Source organism: Nerophis ophidion, linkage group LG14 (assembly GCF_033978795.1).
Source record: "Nerophis ophidion isolate RoL-2023_Sa linkage group LG14, RoL_Noph_v1.0, whole genome shotgun sequence".
Taxonomy (NCBI): domain Eukaryota; kingdom Metazoa; phylum Chordata; class Actinopteri; order Syngnathiformes; family Syngnathidae; genus Nerophis; species Nerophis ophidion.
In genome coordinates this window covers 3,578,400-3,597,210 of record NC_084624.1, presented here as the reverse complement: position 1 = coordinate 3,597,210, position 18,811 = coordinate 3,578,400, and the positions used below count along the sequence as shown (strand labels likewise).

The 18,811-nt window shown below is 39.1% G+C and overlaps 1 protein-coding gene across 1 annotated transcript; it reads left to right on the top strand.

Moving 5' to 3' along the window:
* The first annotated feature begins 1,117 nt into the window (after positions 1-1,117).
* Positions 1,118-18,250, top strand: LOC133567979 (transcription factor BTF3 homolog 4-like). The gene is made up of 6 exons (XM_061919637.1): positions 1,118-1,237; positions 1,678-1,740; positions 8,829-8,942; positions 14,544-14,745; positions 17,702-17,761; positions 17,843-18,250. The coding sequence occupies exons 2-6, from the start codon at positions 1,687-1,689 to the stop codon at positions 17,887-17,889; spliced, it is 477 nt and encodes a 158-aa protein (XP_061775621.1). The 5' UTR covers positions 1,118-1,237; positions 1,678-1,686; the 3' UTR covers positions 17,890-18,250.
* The last annotated feature ends 561 nt before the right edge of the window (positions 18,251-18,811 follow it).

Genomic DNA, 18,811 nt, shown 5'->3' with positions numbered 1-18,811 from the left:
TATCTTTTTACTTTGCTTCTTATAACTTTCAGAAAGACAATTTTAGAGAGAAAATACAACCTTAAAAATGATTTTGGGATTTTTAAACACATATAACTTTTTACCTTTTAAATTTTTTCCTCTTCTTTCCTGACAATTTAAATCAACGTTCAAGTAAATGGATTTTTTTTATTGCAAAGAATAATAAATACATTTTAATTTAAGTGGTAAGTGCTGGAGTGAGAAAAGGTTTTAAAATAATTAGTGCATGCTTACTTTTACCGCATGCCTTTGGTAAGCGCCGGAGTGAGAAGAGGTTTTAAAATAATTAACGCATGCTTACTTTTACCGCATGCCTTTGGTAAGCGCCGGAGTGAGAAGAGGTTTTAAATTAATTAGCGCCCCGGCGGCAATTCAAGGAAATACAGTAATCTGAAACAAGAAAAATTACTAACGATGTTCCATAAATTCTTTTTTTAATTTTTTCAAAAATAATCAAATTAGCTAGTTTTTTTCTTCTTTTTTTCGGTTGGATTTTGAATTTTAAATAGTCGAAATTGAAGATAAACTATGTCACAAAATTCAATTTTCATGTTTTTCCTGTTCTGTGATGAGGTGGCGACTTGTCCAGGGTGTACCCCGCCTTCCGCCCGATTGTAGCTGAGATAGGCACCAGCGCCCCCCGTGGCCCCAAAAGGGAATAAGTGGTAGAAATGGATGGATGGATGTTTTTCCTGTTTTCTCCTCTTTTAAACCGTTCTTCCATGAATTGATTAACGTGGACCCCGACTTAAACAAGTTGGAGAACTTATTGGGGTGTTACCATTTAGTGGTCAATTGTACGGAATATGTACTGTACTGTGCAATCTACTAATAAAAATATCAATCAATCAATTCAATTAACTGTTTTTTTTTTCATAATTTATTCTCTACAGAAACCTTCTGTAAAAGGAAAAAAAATGTACGACAAAATGACAAAATTGATTTATTAAAGGTAAATTGAACAATTTGGCTATTTCTGGCAATTTATTTAAGTGTGTATCAAACTGGTAGCCCTCCGCATTAATCAGTACCCAAGAAGTAGCTCTTGTTTTCAAAAATGTTGGTGACCCTTGCTATAGACGTCTAAAGACGGTAATCGTTTTATTGTGAAAGCGCTAAGCGGAAGTAGGGAGTGACAGTGCGTATGCAGTATCCTGTGTAGCTCCAGCCTCCTTAGCCAGCCGCACCTGTTTTACTGTCTAGTCCTTTTTGAAAGGTAAACTCATATTTCTAGTTGTTTCATATTTATTGACTCTGAGCCATTTGGACTTTCGTGTGAAATGTGTGTGAATAATCGAGTGGATGAGTCTTTAACTGTCGAGTTAGCCCGCCGCTATGCTATTATGCTATTATTAGCCAAAGTAGCCTTCTTAGCCAGCGAAACGTGGGTCTTCTCAGGCGTCACAAATTGAAAACATTTTGTTTTAAACTTGTTTTTTTTCCATAATTGGTCAAGTAAAGCAATAAACTTAAAATGGGGAAATAAGTGGTGAAGTGTGTATGCTTTCTATGAATTAGTGCAGGTCCGCTTGAACGGCGTATTATGTTCAAACCTGGAATGAAAGCAATGTACATTTTGTCACTCAACCAACATGTGTTTTGTAAAGTCATCTAAAAATAAGTATTCATTGTTTCCTCCCTATTTTTCACGAGCAGATCAGCACTATGAATCAAGAGAAGCTCGCCAAACTCCAAGCACAAGTGCGGATAGGTGGAAAGGTGTGTGTTGTTTTTCTATTGTCTTTTAACCATAACTTCTAAGTAAGGCTGCGCGATATGGCCTTTTTTTTAATATCTCGATATATTTAGGCCATATCGCGATATACGATATATATTACAATATTTTGCCTTTGCCTTGAGTGAACACTTGATGCATATAATCACAGCAGTATGATGATTCTATGTGTCTACATTAAAGCATTCAATCAATCAATCAATGTTTACTTATATAGCCTTAAATCGCTAGTGTCTCAAAGGGCTGCACAAACCACTACGACATCCTCGGTAGGCCCACATAAGGGCAAGGAAAACTCACACCCAGTGGGACGTCGGTGACAATGATGACTATGAGAACCTTGGAGAGGACGAAAGCAATGGATGTCGAGCGGGTCTAACATGATACTGTGAAAGTTCAATCCACAATGGATCCAACACAGTCGCGAGAGTCCAGTCCAAAGCGGATCCAACACAGTCGCGAGAGTCCAGTCCAAAGCGGATCCAACACAGCAGCGAGAGTCCCGTTCACAGCGGAGCCAGCAGGAAACCATACCAAGCGGAGGCGGATCGGCAGCGCAGAGATGTCCCCAGCCGATACACAGGCAAGCAGTACATGGCCACCGGATCGGACCGGACCCCCTCCACAGGGTAGAGTGGGACATAGAAGAAAAAGAAAAGAAACAGCAGATCAACTGGTTTAAAAAGGGTGTCTATTTAAAGGCTAGAGTATACAAATGAGTTTTAAGGTGAGACTTAAATGCTTCTACTGTGGTGGCATCTCAAACTTTTACCGGGAGGGCATTCCAGAGTACTGGAGCCCGAATAGAAAACGCTCTATAGCCCGCAGACTTTTTTTGGGGTTTGGGAATCACTAATAAGCCGGAGTCCTTTGAAGGCAGATTTCTTGCCGGGACATATGGTACAATACAATCGGCAAGATAGGATGGAGCTAGACCGTGTAGTATTTTATACGTAAGTAGTAAAACCTTAAAGTCACATCTTAAGTGCACAGGAAGCCAGTGCAGGTGAGCCAGTATAGGTATATATGTATGTATATATGTATATAAAGGTATATACAGTATAGGTATATATGTATGTATATAAAGGTATATACAGTATAGGTATATATGTATGTATATATGTAAATAAAGGTATATACAGTATAGGTATATATGTATGTATATATGTATATAAAGGTATATACAGTATAGGTATATATGTATATAAAGGTATATAGGTATATATATATGTATATAAAGGTATATACAGTACAGGAGTAATGTGATCAAACTTTCTTGTTATTGTCAAAAGTCTAGCAGCCGCATTTTGTACCAACTGTAATCTTTTAATGCTAGACATGGGGAGACCCAAAAATAATACATTCTTCATACTGCATTAATATATGCTACTTTTAAACTTTCATGCAGAGAGGGAAATCACAACTAAGTCAATTGACCAAAAGTGTATTTATTAGAGTTATTAAGCAATGGCACAAACATTCAAGTCATTTCCAAAACATAAAGTGCTACATTGTCAGAGACGTTTTAAGTGTCAAATAAAAATGAGCTGCGTAATAGGAAATCAAATAGTATTGTCCCTCACTATGTGGTATGTTACTATACGGACGTTATGAAATTCTCTTCATTCTCTAGCGCAGGGGTGTCAAACTCAAATACAGAGTGGGCCAAAATTTTAAACGGAACAAAGCCGCGGGCCAAGGTTGAACAAATTAACCTTTTAATAGGGACCCAAACAAGTTTTATATAATTTTAGTGATATGCAAAATCCAGTCACAAATAATCAATCAATCCACTTTATTTATATAGCACATTTAAACAACGTTTCCAAAGTGCTGCACAGCCATGTTAAAAACAATTGTAAAAAAAAAAATAATAATAAATAAATAAAGTAAAATAAAAAAAATAAAAAAATATATATATATATATATATATATATATATATACATATTATGCTCCACCAATGACTGAATAAAAACAAAAAATAAATGAATATAAAACCTATAAACAAATATAATTTAAAAAAATTTTTTTTAAAGGGTAAAATCAATTAAAACAGTAATATAGTAATCAAAGTGTATAAAAAACACAGAGGAGAACAGAGGACCACACAACTCACGTAGTGTTAAAAGCCAAAGAATAAAAGTGGGTCTTAAGACGAGACTTAAAACACTCCACTGTGGAAGCAGTTTAATAATAACAATAATTAAAAAAATATCAATGGCATATCAAAAAAAATTTAAATAAAAATGTTATGCCTTTTTTTCTATTTGCAATCTTTCCACAGGCTAATAATACATTGGAAAATACCAATAATGAATGAACCAAACATTCAAGTCTTGAAGTAGCAAGACAAAATGCATGAATAAAACGTTAATTATTGGTCAGTTTGCTGGAAGTTTCCCGGAAGAGTTAGTGCTGCAATGGGGTTCTGGGTATTTGTTCTGTCGTGATACGGTGCGGATGTTCACCCGAAATGTGTTTGTCATTCTTGTTTGGTGTGGGTTCACAGTGTGGCGCATACTTGTAACAGTGCTAAAGTTGTTTATATGGCCACCCTCAGTGTGACCTGTATGGCTGTTGACTAAGTATGCCTTGCATTTACTTGTGTGTGTGTGTAAAACCCACACATTATGTGACACGCTGTTAGTATGGAGGAAAAGCGGACGTGACGACAGGTTGTAGAGAACGCTAAAGGCAGTGCCTTAAATGCACGCCCTCAATATAGTTGTCCGGGTGGAAATCGGTCGAAATTCCGGAGAATGGTTGCCCCGGGAGATTTTCGGGAAGGGCACTGAACTTCGGGAGTCTACCGGGATAATTAGGAGGGTTGGCAAGTATGAGTATTAGCTGTGAATGCGGTGTTACAGCGGCACCGACACTGTATAACACCGGCGGGCCAGCTCTAATCCTAAATTGTTATTGCCTCAAGGGCCAAATTAAATTACACGGCGGGCCAAATTTGGCCCGCGGGCCAGAGTTTGACACCCTTTTCCAATTGATGCTACGTATTAGCAGTAATGCTACTTTTTATAGCAACGCTTTTGCCCCACACTTGACAAATTACGGTTGTCTGTTCGACATAATCCCACTTGACGCCGAACCACCGCCAGACGATGGACCCCCTGCTGTTTCTATTGGGAATTATGTCCTCCTTCATTTGTTACCAGATCCGCACTTTCTTTCTCTCGTATTCCCACTCGTACAGCTACATTAGCAGTTAACGTAGCCCAGTCTGCTACCTCTCTGCTGGGCGAGGGCGTATACGTATGTGAGGTATGAAGTGACGTATGTAAGAATGTGCACCTGCTTGTCTGGGAGAAGGAGAGACAGGAAAGAGTGAGAAGAGCCTGAAGTGTAATGCCCGCAGCTCAAAGCAACTGCGTGAGAACGTATACTCGAATACTACGATATAGTCATTTTTCTATATCCCACAGACACAAACCTGCAATATTTCGTATATATCAATATATCGCCCAGCCCTGCTTTCCACTAAATTTGATTAAATGTATCGTGTGGGGCGCTTTAAAGAGTGTGTTGGCATTCGACATTTTCCAACTGAGATCAGCATTTTCTTTATTGAGGGGGGGAGAGCGAGGGTCTTTCCCCTTCCCTCTTTTGGTCTCTCACTTCACCCATTTTACTGATTTTATTTTTAGGCCTGATAAACATTTGAAGTTTTGGATGCTCCATTGGTGGCGTAACGTGGGGGAGCAATGTTATGAAAGATTGCAGCTTAAAGGCCTACTGAAATGAGATTTTCTTATTTAAACAGGGATAGCAGGTCCATTCTATGTGTCATACTTGATTATTTTGAAATATTGCCATATTTTTGCTGAAAGGATTTATTAGAGAACATCCACGATAAAGTTCGCAACTTTTGGTCGCTAATTAAAAAAGCCTTGCCTGTACCGGAAGTAGCAGACGATGTGCGCATGACGTCACGGGTTGTAGGGCTCCTCACATCCTCACATTGTTTATAATCATAGCCTCCAGCAGCAAGAGCTATTCGGACCGAGAAAGCGAAAATTTCCCCATTAATTTGACCGAGGATAAAAGATTCGTGGATGAGGAAAGTTAGAGTGAAGCACTAAAAAAGAAAAAGCGAAGGCTCCAGGCGGCGGGAGCGATTCAGATGTTATTAGATACATTATAGTGTTTTAATGAGATTATAAAGTCATACCTGAAAGTCGGAGGGCTGCGGTGAACGCCAGTGTCTCTGAGAGAAGCCATTGGAGGAGCCAAGATCACAGCTGCCTTTTTGACAGCTGCAGGATGAGGTCGCATAATCCACTCAAGTCACCGGTAAGAGCCGACTTAATATCACAATTTTCCCATCCAAAAACTTGCTGGTTGACGTAGAGCAGAGGTAGGGAACCTGCGGCTGTAGAGCCAGATGTGGCTCTTTTGATGACTGTATCTGGGTCTCAGATAAATCTTAACTGACATTGCTTAAAACGATAAGTAATTAATGATTCCGCTGGTAATCACAGGGTTAAAAATAACGTTCAAAATTAAAAACATTCTCACGCATTTTATTCATCAATCCAAGAAGTTGCATTTATGGTACGAGGTATTTTATTTATTATTTGTTAGCTTCAGAATAACAATGTTATTAAAAAGAATAAGAGACATATTATACTCTAAAATTGTTAGTCCAACTTAAAAATGTGCACATTTAGTTGTATTCAGTGTTAAAAAATATTGGCAACACTTTAGTATGGGGAACATATTCTAAATAACAAATACTTAATTAAGAGTTATTTGGACACTAGGGGACCATATAAGGGTTAGGGTTACTAATAAGCAATAATTCTGAGGTTATTGAGGGAAGACTCTTAGTTAATGGCTTACTGCTTGTAAAATAAGGCCATGCAGAAAAAGGCATTAATAAGTACTTAAAAATGACTAATTAAGAGACAATATGTTACGAATTTGCATGTTAATGGTGAATATGTTCCCTATATCAAAGTATTACCAAAATATAATATGGCTCTCACGGAAATTCGTTTTTAAAATATTTGGCTTTCATGGCTCTCTCAGCCAAAAAGGTTCCCGACCCCTGACGTAGAGAAACATGTTCGCTTGACCGCTCTTCACAACAAACAAAAAAACACCGGCTGTGTCTCGGTTGCTAAAGGCAGCTGCAATCCACCGCTCTCCACCAACAGCATTCTTCTTTATAGTCTCCATTTTTAATTGAACAAATTGCAAAAGATTTTCCAACATAGATGTCCAGAATACTGTGTACTTATGTGATTAAATCGGACGACTTTTAGCGGTAAGTGGTGCTGGGATAAAATGTCCGCTCCAACCAATAACGTCACAAGCACGCGTCAACATAAGCGTCATCATTCCACGACGTTTTCAACAGGACACTTGGCGGGAAATGTAAAATTGCAATTTAGTAAACTAAAGTGGCCGTATTGGCATGTGTTGCAATGTTAATATTTCATCATTGATATATAAACTATCAGACTGCGTGGTCGCTAGTAGTGGCTTTCAGTAGGACTTTAAAGAATGTGTTGGCATTCGACATTTTCCGACTGACATCAGCATTTTCTTTATTGAGTGGGGAGAGAGCGAGGGTCTCTCCCCTTCCCTTCTTTGGCCTCTCACTTCACCCATTTTACTGATTTTTTTTTTTAAGCCTGATAAACATTTGAAGTTTTGGATGCTCCTTTGGTGGCGTAATGCGGGGGAGCAATGTTATGAAAGATAGCAGCTCAAGTAAAATAAAGAACACTTTTTTTTTTTTTTTTTACCTGTCAAGCCAGTGGTTCTCAACCTTTCTTCAGTGATGTACCCCCTGTGAAATTTTTTGTAATTCAAGTACCCCCTAATCAGAGCAAAGCATTTTTGGTTGAAAAAAAGGGATAAAGAAGTAAAATACAGCACTATGTCATCAGTTTCTGATTTATTAAATTGTATAACAGTGCAAAAAATGCAAATTTGTAGTGGTCTTTCTTGAACTATTTGGGAAAATAAGATGTAAAAATAACTAAAAACCTGTTGTAAGATAAACAAGTGATTCAATTATAAATAAAGATTTCTCCACATAGAAGTAATCATCAACTTAAAGTGCCCTCTTTGGGGATTGCAATAGAGATCCATCTGGATTCATCAACTTACTTCTAAACATTTCATCACAAAAAAAGAAATCTTTAACATCAATATTTATGGAACATGTCCACAAAAAATCTAGCTGTCAACACTGAATATTGCATTGTTGCATTTCTTTTCACAGTTTATGAACTTACATTCATATTTTGTTAAAGTATTATTAAATACATATATTTATAAAGGATTTTTGAATTGTTACCACTTTTAGAATATTTTGAGAGATCTCACGTACCCCTTGGAATACCTTCAAGTACCCCCAGGGGTACGCCTACTTACTTTACCCCCAGGGGTACGCTTACTTCTTTGCTTGTTTTGCATTTTAGAATTTCTCCTGCCTATATTTTCAAATTTGGAATACATGGGAAATTGACCAGTATTTTAACCATATTGTTTTTACTCAGCCACACACACACACACATACACACACACACAAAGCAGGCCTCGACAGGAGGAGGACAGAGTGTAGGTACACACAACATAAGAGGGTCAAATGTGCGAGAAAATGAGAGCAGAAAGTGTTGAACAGATGTTTATTGGGATAAGGTAAACATCTGTTCAGTATTTTAACATAAAAGTGTTTGTTTGTGAGGCATTAGAAGCCACAAAATGCAACGGGTCCATCAGACCCACAAACGATGGCTGAGTAACAACAATATGAACATTGCACGGAAAATTTCTCTGCCAGTTTCTGCATCCCACAGGTGGACCCGGACATCTTATATGTACTAGAAATGTGTAGGAGGGGTGTGTGGTCATTAAATATGTATTCTAATATATATTCTTCACAGAAAATGAGCCAAAGTCTCAGTTTGAAAAATAATTAACTATATAATTTGTCTTTTAATAAAAAATAAAAACTGATCCGTACACCACACTAGGGTTAAAACTACACTGAGGTTAATTGTGATGAGTACAAACAAGGTTGTTGACTTTGTCATGTTAATTTTTCAGGGAACGGCTCGCAGGAAGAAAAAGGTGGTCCACAAAACAGCGACAGCTGACGACAAAAAACTCCAAGGCTCTCTGAAGAAACTGTCAGTCAACAACATTGCAGGCATCGAGGAGGTGAAGCGTCCATCTCAATGAATGTCAATTGTTACATAATAAGAAAACTTGTGCTTAGTGTTTCTTTGCCACATCTCTCCAAGTATTGCGGCTTCATTACATTGCATTTTTATCAATTTAAATCAAACATTTCTAAATATTTTTGCCTAAATTGAGTCCTATTTTTGTTTTATATGAATTAGAGTGTTTTATTTGTCCTATTTTCTGTTATGTTGTGGCGATCAATAATAGGGATGTAACGGTATACAAATTTCACGGTACAATGATAAAGAGGAACTGCACTTTTTTGAAATTCTGCCTATCGTTCACAATCATTATGAAAAATGATGACGGATGGATTTTAGAAAAAAAAGTCCGCTTACAGCAGAGCTGATGAGAGCTCCACTGTTCCTCCCTTAAAATCAGGTAAATAATCATTCAAAAAGTGCCAACAATACCCAATTTACATTTTGTGACTTAAATATTAACCAAGTATTAGTGATATTATTATAAACGCTAAGTCAGACAAACTATTTAAAGCGGCAATATGATCACTATCGTGTGTCCGTGTGTTTGCATCGACTGATCAGCTGCTTCCTCACTTCATTGCTCCCTGTAAATTTTTTCTAGATCATTAAACATGCATCTCACCTGCACAGAAGAAGTGTGAGTAGGTGTTCTGACAAGTTGGGACACATTGACAGCCATATAGGACCTGGAACTGGCGAGAACGACACTAAGGCCCTGTCTATATTAAGCCGGATAACTCCTTAAATGAAGAACTATTTAGCCTAAACCCCGTGTCAGCCACACTAATCCGTCGTTTAGGGTTCCCCTCCTTGGGAATTTTTTTTACGCGGGTAAGTGCACCGTCTATTTCTTTAATCTGCAGCTTTTAACTTGGTATGGACTAGGGATGCACAGAAATGAAAATTTGTGGCCGAAGCCGAATAAAATTTTAAAGCTTGGCCGAAGGCCAAATACCGAATAATGAATGCAGTTTTTCACAATTTTTTTACTATTGCATAAATAGCCTAGGAAAAATATTTAGACATGTTTTTCAAATAAAGTCATTTTTATTGAATATTGACATTTTTTTAATATTCCAGTAGCCTTTGCTTTTCAAAAAAAGCACAAAGTTTTTCATTTATATTAAGCCTTCAAACAAAACATGCATCCCAAAAAAAATAAAGTGCATTAAAGTGGATAAACCCAGAACAAATGAATTATTGTCCTTTTGGCAAAAGTCTGCTTAGCCACAGTAGATATGCTAATAATGTAAACAGAAGGCTCAAGTAAATCTCAAATAAGTGTGTGCTTGTAACCTCATACACTTATACAGGTACACAACATATCCCAACGTCACCGCATCACTGCACGTTGGTTGATTGCGTCACCGCGTCAAAAAATTGCGTCACACGCCACTATTCGGCCTTCTTTTTAACTCATTCCACCGAAGGCCGAATGTGTCTTTTTTTGCCATATTCGGCCGAATATATTTGGTTACCGATTAAATCGGTGCATCCCTAATTGACAGCCATATAGGACCTGGAACTGGCGAGAACGACACTAAGGCCCTGTCTATATTAAGCCAGATAACTCCTTAAATGAAGAACTATCTAGCCTAAACCCCGTGTCAGCCACACTAATCCGTCGTTTAGGGTTCCCCTCCTTGGGAATTTTTTTTACGCGGGTAAGTGCACCGTCTATTTCTTTAATCTGCAGCTTTTAATTTGGTATGGACTAGGGATGCACAGAAATGAAAATTTGTGGCCGAAGCCGAATAAAATTTAAAAGCTTGGCCGAAGGCCGAATACCGAATAATGAATGCAGTTTTTCACATTTTTTTAAATATTGCATAAATAGCCTAGAAAAAATATTTACACGTTTTTCAAATAAAGTAATTTTTTTATTGAATATTGACATTTTTTTAATATTGCAGTAGCCTTTGCTTTTCAAAAAAAGCACAAAGTTTTTCATTTATATTAGGCCTTCAAACAAAACATGCATTCCAAAAAAAAATAAAGTGCATTAAAGTGGATAAACCCACAACAAATGAATTATTGTCCTTTTGGCAAAAGTCTGCTTAGCCACAGTAGATATGCTAATAATGTAAACAGAAGGCTCAAGTAAATCTCAATTAAGTGTGTGCTTGTAACCTCATACACTTATACAGGTAGCCTACACAACAGGCTAATAATGTAAACAGAGGCCCCACTAAATCTCAATAAGTGTGTGCTTGTAACCTCATACACTTATACAGGTAGCCTACACAACAGGCTAATAATGTAAACAGAGGCCCCACTAAATCTCAATAAGTGTGTGCTTGTAACCTCATACACTTATACAGGTAGCCTACACAACAGGCTAATAATGTAAACAGAGGCCCCACTAAATCTCAATAAGTGTGTGCTTGTAACCTCATACACTTATACAGGTACACAACATATCCCAACGTCACCGCATCACTGCACGTTGGTTGATTGCGTCACCGCGTCAAAAAATTGCGTCACACGCCACTATTCGGCCTTCTTTTTAACTCATTCCACCGAAGGCAGAATGTGTCTTTTTTTGCCATATTCGGCCGAATATATTTGGTTACCGATTAATCGGTGCATCCCTAATTGACAGCCATATAGGACCTGGAACTGGCGAGAACGACACTAAGGCCCTGTCTATATTAAGCCAGATAACTCCTTAAATGAAGAACTATCTAGCCTAAACCCCGTGTCAGCCACACTAATCCGTCGCTTAGGGTTCCCCTCCTTGGGAATTTTTTTTACACGGGTAAGTGCACCGTCTATTTCTTTAATCTGCCGCTCTTAACTTGGTATGTACTCATTGATTGTTTATAAACTGAGTTTGGAGAGGAAGTGACGTCAGAAATAACGCGCCGTAGCCAGCTTCAAAACAACCGGTTTCCACTCAGACGTAAACACTTGAAAGATGGAGTCATATTATCCAGACATGCCCGCGTTTGTCCTTCTACATGTACAGGCGTTTGTAGAAATCACACATGAATACCTTAAGAGAAGGAAACGCGCGATTGCAGCTATTTCGGATACACAATCTTTACCATGAATTGATTAACGTGGACCCCGACTTAAACAAGTTGAAAACTTATTGGGGTGTTACCGTTTAGTGGTCAATTGTACAGAATATGTACTGTACTGTGCAATCTACTAATAAAAGTTTCAATCAATCAAAAAAAACACATCCCAAACGGCAACATAGCAATATTTGTTGATGGTTTTGGATAAGGCCTGGAAGAACGGCAGCCTGGTGTGATATGTTTGTCACCGATTGTGTTGTGCCATTGGAATAGCAAGAGAATTTTCAAATATCCAGGTCAGCTTAGATTTAGAAAATCTTTATTGTCCCCAAAGGAGCAATTTGGTTTGCAGCAGTAGTTATTAAAACTAGGTTCAACAGTAAAAACAAGGTACAAATACATAAAATACAACATACAAACCATCATAAAGCTGAAAACTAAAAACATTTGTAATACAATAAAAAGTAATCACACGTCGCATCCCACTAAAGTGACTACGTAGCAGCTAAGCTTGTTTAAGGAGCTCATTTAGAAAAACAACAGCTGAAGTAACAAAGGATCTTATGTATCGGTTGTTTTTGGCCTTTCTATTACTAGCTGTGATTCTACTTAGCGCAAAACTTAGTCCGTTTGTCGAAGGGGAGACAACAAGAATGCGGGCTCCCATGGATGTGATTTAAAAATGGTAATGTGAACTTTTTATTACTTGGCTGGCGAAGGAAGACTTCGGAAAACAGTGACTGCATTTAAAAGTTGAAGTACCAATGATTGTCTCACACACACACACACTCGGTGCGGCAAAAGTATTCTCTGCATTTGAACCATCACTCTTGATTTGTGAGGGCAGCATCGGTGGCTGCACCCGGGAATCATGTTTGGTGATTTAACCCCCAATTCCAACCCTTGATGCTGAGTGCCAAGCAGGGAGGTAATGAGTCCCATTTGTAAAGTCTTTGGTATGACTCAGCTGGGGTTTGAACTCACGACCTACCCATCTCAGGACGGACACTCTAACTACTAGGCATTTAAGTAGGTTATTTTGACTAGCAAAGCAGACCGTATCAGTTATTGTCCGCCATGTATGTCGAACTATTACTCAACATCTAGGACCACAGTATATATAGTCACCAAAAATCGAAATGAACATCTTGCTTGCATCTCTTCAATGTTTATACACTTCCATGTCAGTGGTGACTATGACGTAATATATGCACGTCTGACATTTTCCGTGCATGCCTACTAGGTCGCATTGCGCCCGTGCACATAGGGCAGGAATTTTGTGAAACAACCTAATCCCGATTGTTCTCTCCAATATTGCGAGTGCGATTCTAATTACGATGTTTATATTTTTCCTTATAAATGCATAAAAGTACAAAAACAAGGAGTGAAGGAAGACCTGTTACTTTTAGACTGTCAATTAACATATTCTTGTCCTAAGTTGCCACATATAGAACAACATGCAATCATTTACTTTAAATATTTGGCTTTGTGCTGACAGACTCAGAGATTTTGTTTACATCATGTTTTTAAACTGAAGGGCGGTATAGCTTGGTTGGTAGAGCGGCCGTGCCAGCAACTTGAGTGTTGCAGGTTCGATCCCAGCTTGCACCATCCTAGTCACTGCCGTTGTGTCCTTGGGCAAGACACTTTACCCACCTGCTCCCAGTGCCACCCACACTGGTTTTAAATGTAACTTTGATATTGGGTTTCACTATGTAAAGCGCTTTGAGTCACTGGAGAAAAACGCTATATAAATATATTCACAAAGAAATAACTGATTAAAACTGTAGTTTCTAATGTAATATAATTATAATATATAATAATAATGCCAGTCGTCTAAGAGAATATCAACTTTTTTTCTTATTATTGTCATTGTTAATAATTGTACTGTCATTGGAAGGTAAATATCTTTATCTTAAATAAAAACAACTATTGGAATCTCATATCTTTTAGGCAAATTGTTTACTTAAACATTCAACATCTTAAAGTGCATTTTTTTCCCCAGTTGGAAACCTAGGTTGGCTGTCTTTTTTTTGTTGCCATCATGGCATTTTCGCTCGTTTGTTTGTGTTTGGTCCATATTGCTCATCACATGTTGAAGCCGAAATTTTCCCACAACAATACATTTGGCTCTGAAGTAATATTTTTCCTCCTAATTCGTGTTACTTTGCCAAACATCTCACTGGCAAGTTGCGAGGCTGTCTGTACATGCTTCTTGTGTGTGTAAACTGCTGGTCTTGCTCTCTGCTCACCAAGACAAAGATTGAGGATGGTTAAAAAGAGGTTTAGTTAATTATATTGTTGAATAAACGTACTCAGGTGCTTAGAGTGATGCACAGAGTGAGACGTCTTTCTCCCTGTTTGAAGCGAGACATAAAGAAACACTCGGCTCGACATTTCAGACTGGCGAACGTGTCTGTCACTCAGGTGACGTTGGAGAGAGAAAAAAAATCTTCTGCCTCTCACTGTTGCGTTATTACATTAATGAAAATCTCAATTGTGGATCAATCATGCAGCTCTATTCTCCACAGTGTTAGCACCATCTGAGTTTGTGGTCTTTCCCCATCCAGGTGAACATGATCAAAGACGACGGCACAGTGATCCACTTCAACAACCCCAAAGTGCAGGCGTCTCTGTCGGCCAACACTTTTGCCATCACGGGCCACGCCGAAACCAAGCAGCTGACTGAGATGCTTCCCGGGATCCTCAGCCAGCTGGGGGCTGACAGCCTCAGCAGCCTGCGCAAGTTGGCCGAGCAGTTCCCACGGCAAGGTGCGTACTTTTCAACATCACGCTACGTTAGAATATTTGATCAAGAAAATGTAATGACTAAAAGTGCTGCCAAGCTCCCTTTTATGTTTATGCTTTTCTGCTTGTTCGGCTTTGTTGGAACAACCGAAGTTTCTCCTTAATGTAACTGAAATCAAAGACTCCACAAGACGCACACGAGTGTCTGGAGCCTCGGCGGGACGCACACAGTCTGGCTTTGCACTACAGCCAGTCCCATACGGCCAATCCTTATCCTGAAGTTATGGATCCGACTTGCCGACTTCTCTTACCCACGACTTTGTTTTAACATGCGATGCCAGATATACAGAAGTAGCGATTGCTAAAGATTAAAGTAAAGCTAAAGTTCAGCTTTCCCTAAAATATAAATAAAAGTGGTCAACTGTGTTTGAGAATATATCTCTTATAAACATTCTTGGTGTTAACTGGGCCAGCTTTCACTCTTTCTCTGTATTCTCTCAACCTTTCTTTTCCACTTGATTTGGTTTTAGCATGTTGGTGTCTTGATTTTTTTCTCTACGAACTTTACAATTACAGATAAAAAAAACAGCATTACGTTTGTTAAAAAATAGGTTTATATGCTTTAAACAAATTATAGATGATCCTTGAAAATAATCACCTACTTTAAAACTTTGTGAGAACATTATTTCAGAACGGTAAGATTAAACTAATTTTAATTTCATTTTGTCACAACCGAAACGTTATATGTTTCGGTTGTGACAATTCAAGCTGATTTTGACCATAACTAAATAATCAGAGGTGTCCGATAATGGCTCTTTTGCCGAGATCCGATATTCCGCTATTGTCCAACTCTTAATTACCGATACCGATTTAAACAGTGGTGGAATTAACACATTATTGTGCCTAATTTTGTTGTGAAGCCCCGCTGGATGCATTAAACAATGTAACAAGGTTTTCCAAAATAAATCAACTCAAGTTATGGAAAAAATGCCAACAAGCCAGTGCCGTATTAATTATTAAAAACACAAGGTACGTTATTTTTTTGAACATGCCTCAAAACAGCAGCTTGGAATTTGGGACATGCTCTCACTGAGAGAGCATGCGGAGGTTGAGGTGGGCGGGGCTGGGGATAGGGGGTAGCGGGGGATGTATATTGTAGCGTCCCGGAAGAGTTAGTGCTGCAAGGGGTTCTGGGTATTTGTTCTGTTTTGTTACGGTGCGGATGTTCTTGTAACGCCGGTTCGGCATCGTGGTACCGGGGTCGATTCCCTCTTGGATGCGTCAAACGAAAGAACACAACAAAGGTAGGATCTAACAAATTTATTAACAAAAGGTGAGCTCTGAACAAAAACACTGGAGCTAATAAAAAGGGAAACAAAAGACGCTAACGTGAAAGCTAGGAAATATAAAGAACTAAGACTTGGCATGAAGGCATAAAAAGTAAAAACAAAGATGATTAGCATGTGAGCTAAAGATGACTAGGTGGCTGAGCTAATGAGCTAGCGAGAAAAGCATACCTGACGTTACGTTGCGTGAAAACAAACTAGAGTCCCAGAAAGAATAAACAGAAGAGGCTGGCTTATGAAGGGAAGGTGATTAGCAGAGAACAGGTGTGCAGGAACTGGGAGTAACAGCTGAAACTAATAAGTAACCATGGTGATGGACTAAACGGGGAATAAACGGAGAATGAGAACAAAGATGGAAAAATAAACAATATGTGAAGATCCGAGTCACGGATCGCAACAGTTCTCCCGAAATTTGTTCGTCATTCTTGTTTGGCGTGGGTTCACAGTGTAGTGCATATTTGTAACAGTGTTAAAGTTGTCTATACGGCCACCCTCAGTGTGACCTGTATGGCTGTTGACCAAGTATGCATTGCATTCACTTGTGTGTGTGAAAAGCCATGGATAGTATGTGACTGTGCCGGCACGCAAAGGTCAATCAATCAATGTTTACTTATATAGCCCTAAATCACTAGTGTCTCAAAGGGCTGCACAAACCACTACGACATCCTCGGTAGGCCCACATAAGGGCAAGGAAAACGCACACCCAGTGGGACGTCGGTGACAATGATGACTATGAGAACCTTGGAGAGGAGGAAAGCAATGGATGTCGAGAGGGTCTAACATGGTACTGTGAAAGTTCAATCCATAATGGATCCAACACAGTTGCGAGAGTCCAGTCCAAAGCGTATCCAACACAGCAGCGAGAGTCCCTTTCACAGCGGAGCCAGCAGGAAACCATCCCAAGCGGAGGCGGATCAGCAGCACAGAGATGTCCCCAGCCGATACACAGGCAAGCAGTACATGGCCACCGGATCGGACCGGACCCACTCCACAAGGGAGAGTGGGACATAGGAGAAAAAGAAAAGAAGCGGCAGATCAACTAGTCTAAAAAGGGAGTCTATTTAAAGGCTAGAGTATACAAATGAGTTTTAAGGTGAGACTTAAATGCTTCTACCGAGGTGGCATCTCGAACTGTTACCGGGAGGGCATTCCAGAGTACTGGAGCCCGAAATGAAAACGCTCTATAGCCCGCAGACTTTTTTTGGGCTTTGGGGAGGTAGTGTCTTTAAGGCTTATTGGCGCCCTGTACTTATTTGTCCCTACGTCCATGTACACAGCAGCGTTTTAAAAAGTCATACATTTTACTTTTTTAAAAACCGATACTGATAATTTCCGATATTACATTTTAAAGCATTTATCGGAGAGATCTCTACATAATATAAGATATTATTACTAAATAACACAGATTTGTTTTTAAATGTTTGATTCTTTTTAAAGAAGATCATATAGCACATGCAAATTACAAAATGACATCATAGTGACCACGCCCCTAACGCCACAGGTGTCTTCGCAATCTAGGTGAACCCTGACCACTATCGCTATTTACAGAAGTATTCCCTAATAAAGTGTTTAGTCTGCTGTCACTACTATGAATATTTCTATTTTTAAAATGTTTCACACGGGGTCTCTTTCAGCGATGGACATGAAAGCAGTGAAGGAGGAAATAGCCGAGGAAGACGACGACGCCGTGCCAGGTAAGCGCTGATGTTCCCAGGAGACGTTTCTCCCTTGAAAGCCTTTGTGTGAATTATAACTTTGATTTCCTTGTCTGGCAGATCTGGTGGAAAACTTTGACGAAGCCTCAAAGAACGAAGCCAACTGATTCTTCCTTCCCAGTCAGCCGTTTTCTTTTCTCATCTGTTGCACGCTCGCTTTCGACACTAAAGAGTGTTTTCTTGTGCGGGGAGACGGTTGTTTGAAGGTGCAGTGCATCATCTTCATCTTTTTGAGGGCGTGCACCACTCCCAGAATACATCAGAAGGCACTGCAACAGTGCACAAAAGCAGTCCGCCAACGGCCTTTTTGTCAGCAGTCAGCACCCAAAGGACTCGACAAATGGCTTTAAGAATATGCTTCTCACACGCTTCACCTCACCGATTATTTAACAGATTCTTTATTAAAAGGTGACAATAATTCGTTTTACATTTAGTGGGGAAAATGATTTAATAAAAGATTTTTTTGGATTTGGCTGTGTCAGCTTGTTAAATGAAGATCTTTTTTTTCAGGGCAAAAAATGTTATTAAATTGCTTAGACTTGCGCGCAAAACATTTCTATACTTCCTTTAAAAAAAGTTGAAGTACCAATGATTGTCTCACACAAACACTAAGTGTGGGGAGATTATTCTCTGCATTTGACCCATGGCACTCACAGGCCCCTGGGAGGCGAGGGGAGCAGTGAGCAGCAGCGGTGGCTGCGCTCGGGAATCATTTTTGGTAACTTACGAACGTCTCATTCTTTTACACTTCAACTAAACATGATTTAAGGCACATTCTCCCAACTTTCACAGTTTTTAATGATACTTTCACAGCATTTTAGTCAAGGTGAATGTGGTGGGGGGCGTGGCCTGTGGCCCTGCAGCAATAATAATGGATTAGATTTATATCACGCTTTTCTATTGTTGTATACTCAAAGCGCTCACAGAGAACTGGGAACCCATCCTTGATTCACACCTGGTGGTGGTAAGCTACATCTGTAGCCACAGCTGCCCTGGGGTAGACTGACGGTGACGCACAGTGACAAAAAG

Coding starts and splice junctions, on each gene's coding strand:
- LOC133567979 (XM_061919637.1), top strand. CDS start 1,687: ATGAATCAAGAGAAGCTCGCCAAACTCCAAGCACAAGTGCGGATAGGT. Junction 14,746..17,701: donor CGAGCAGTTCCCACGGCAAG/GTGCGTACTTTT, acceptor GGTCTCTTTCAG/CGATGGACATGAAAGCAGTG. Junction 17,762..17,842: donor AGACGACGACGCCGTGCCAG/GTAAGCGCTGAT, acceptor CTTGTCTGGCAG/ATCTGGTGGAAAACTTTGAC.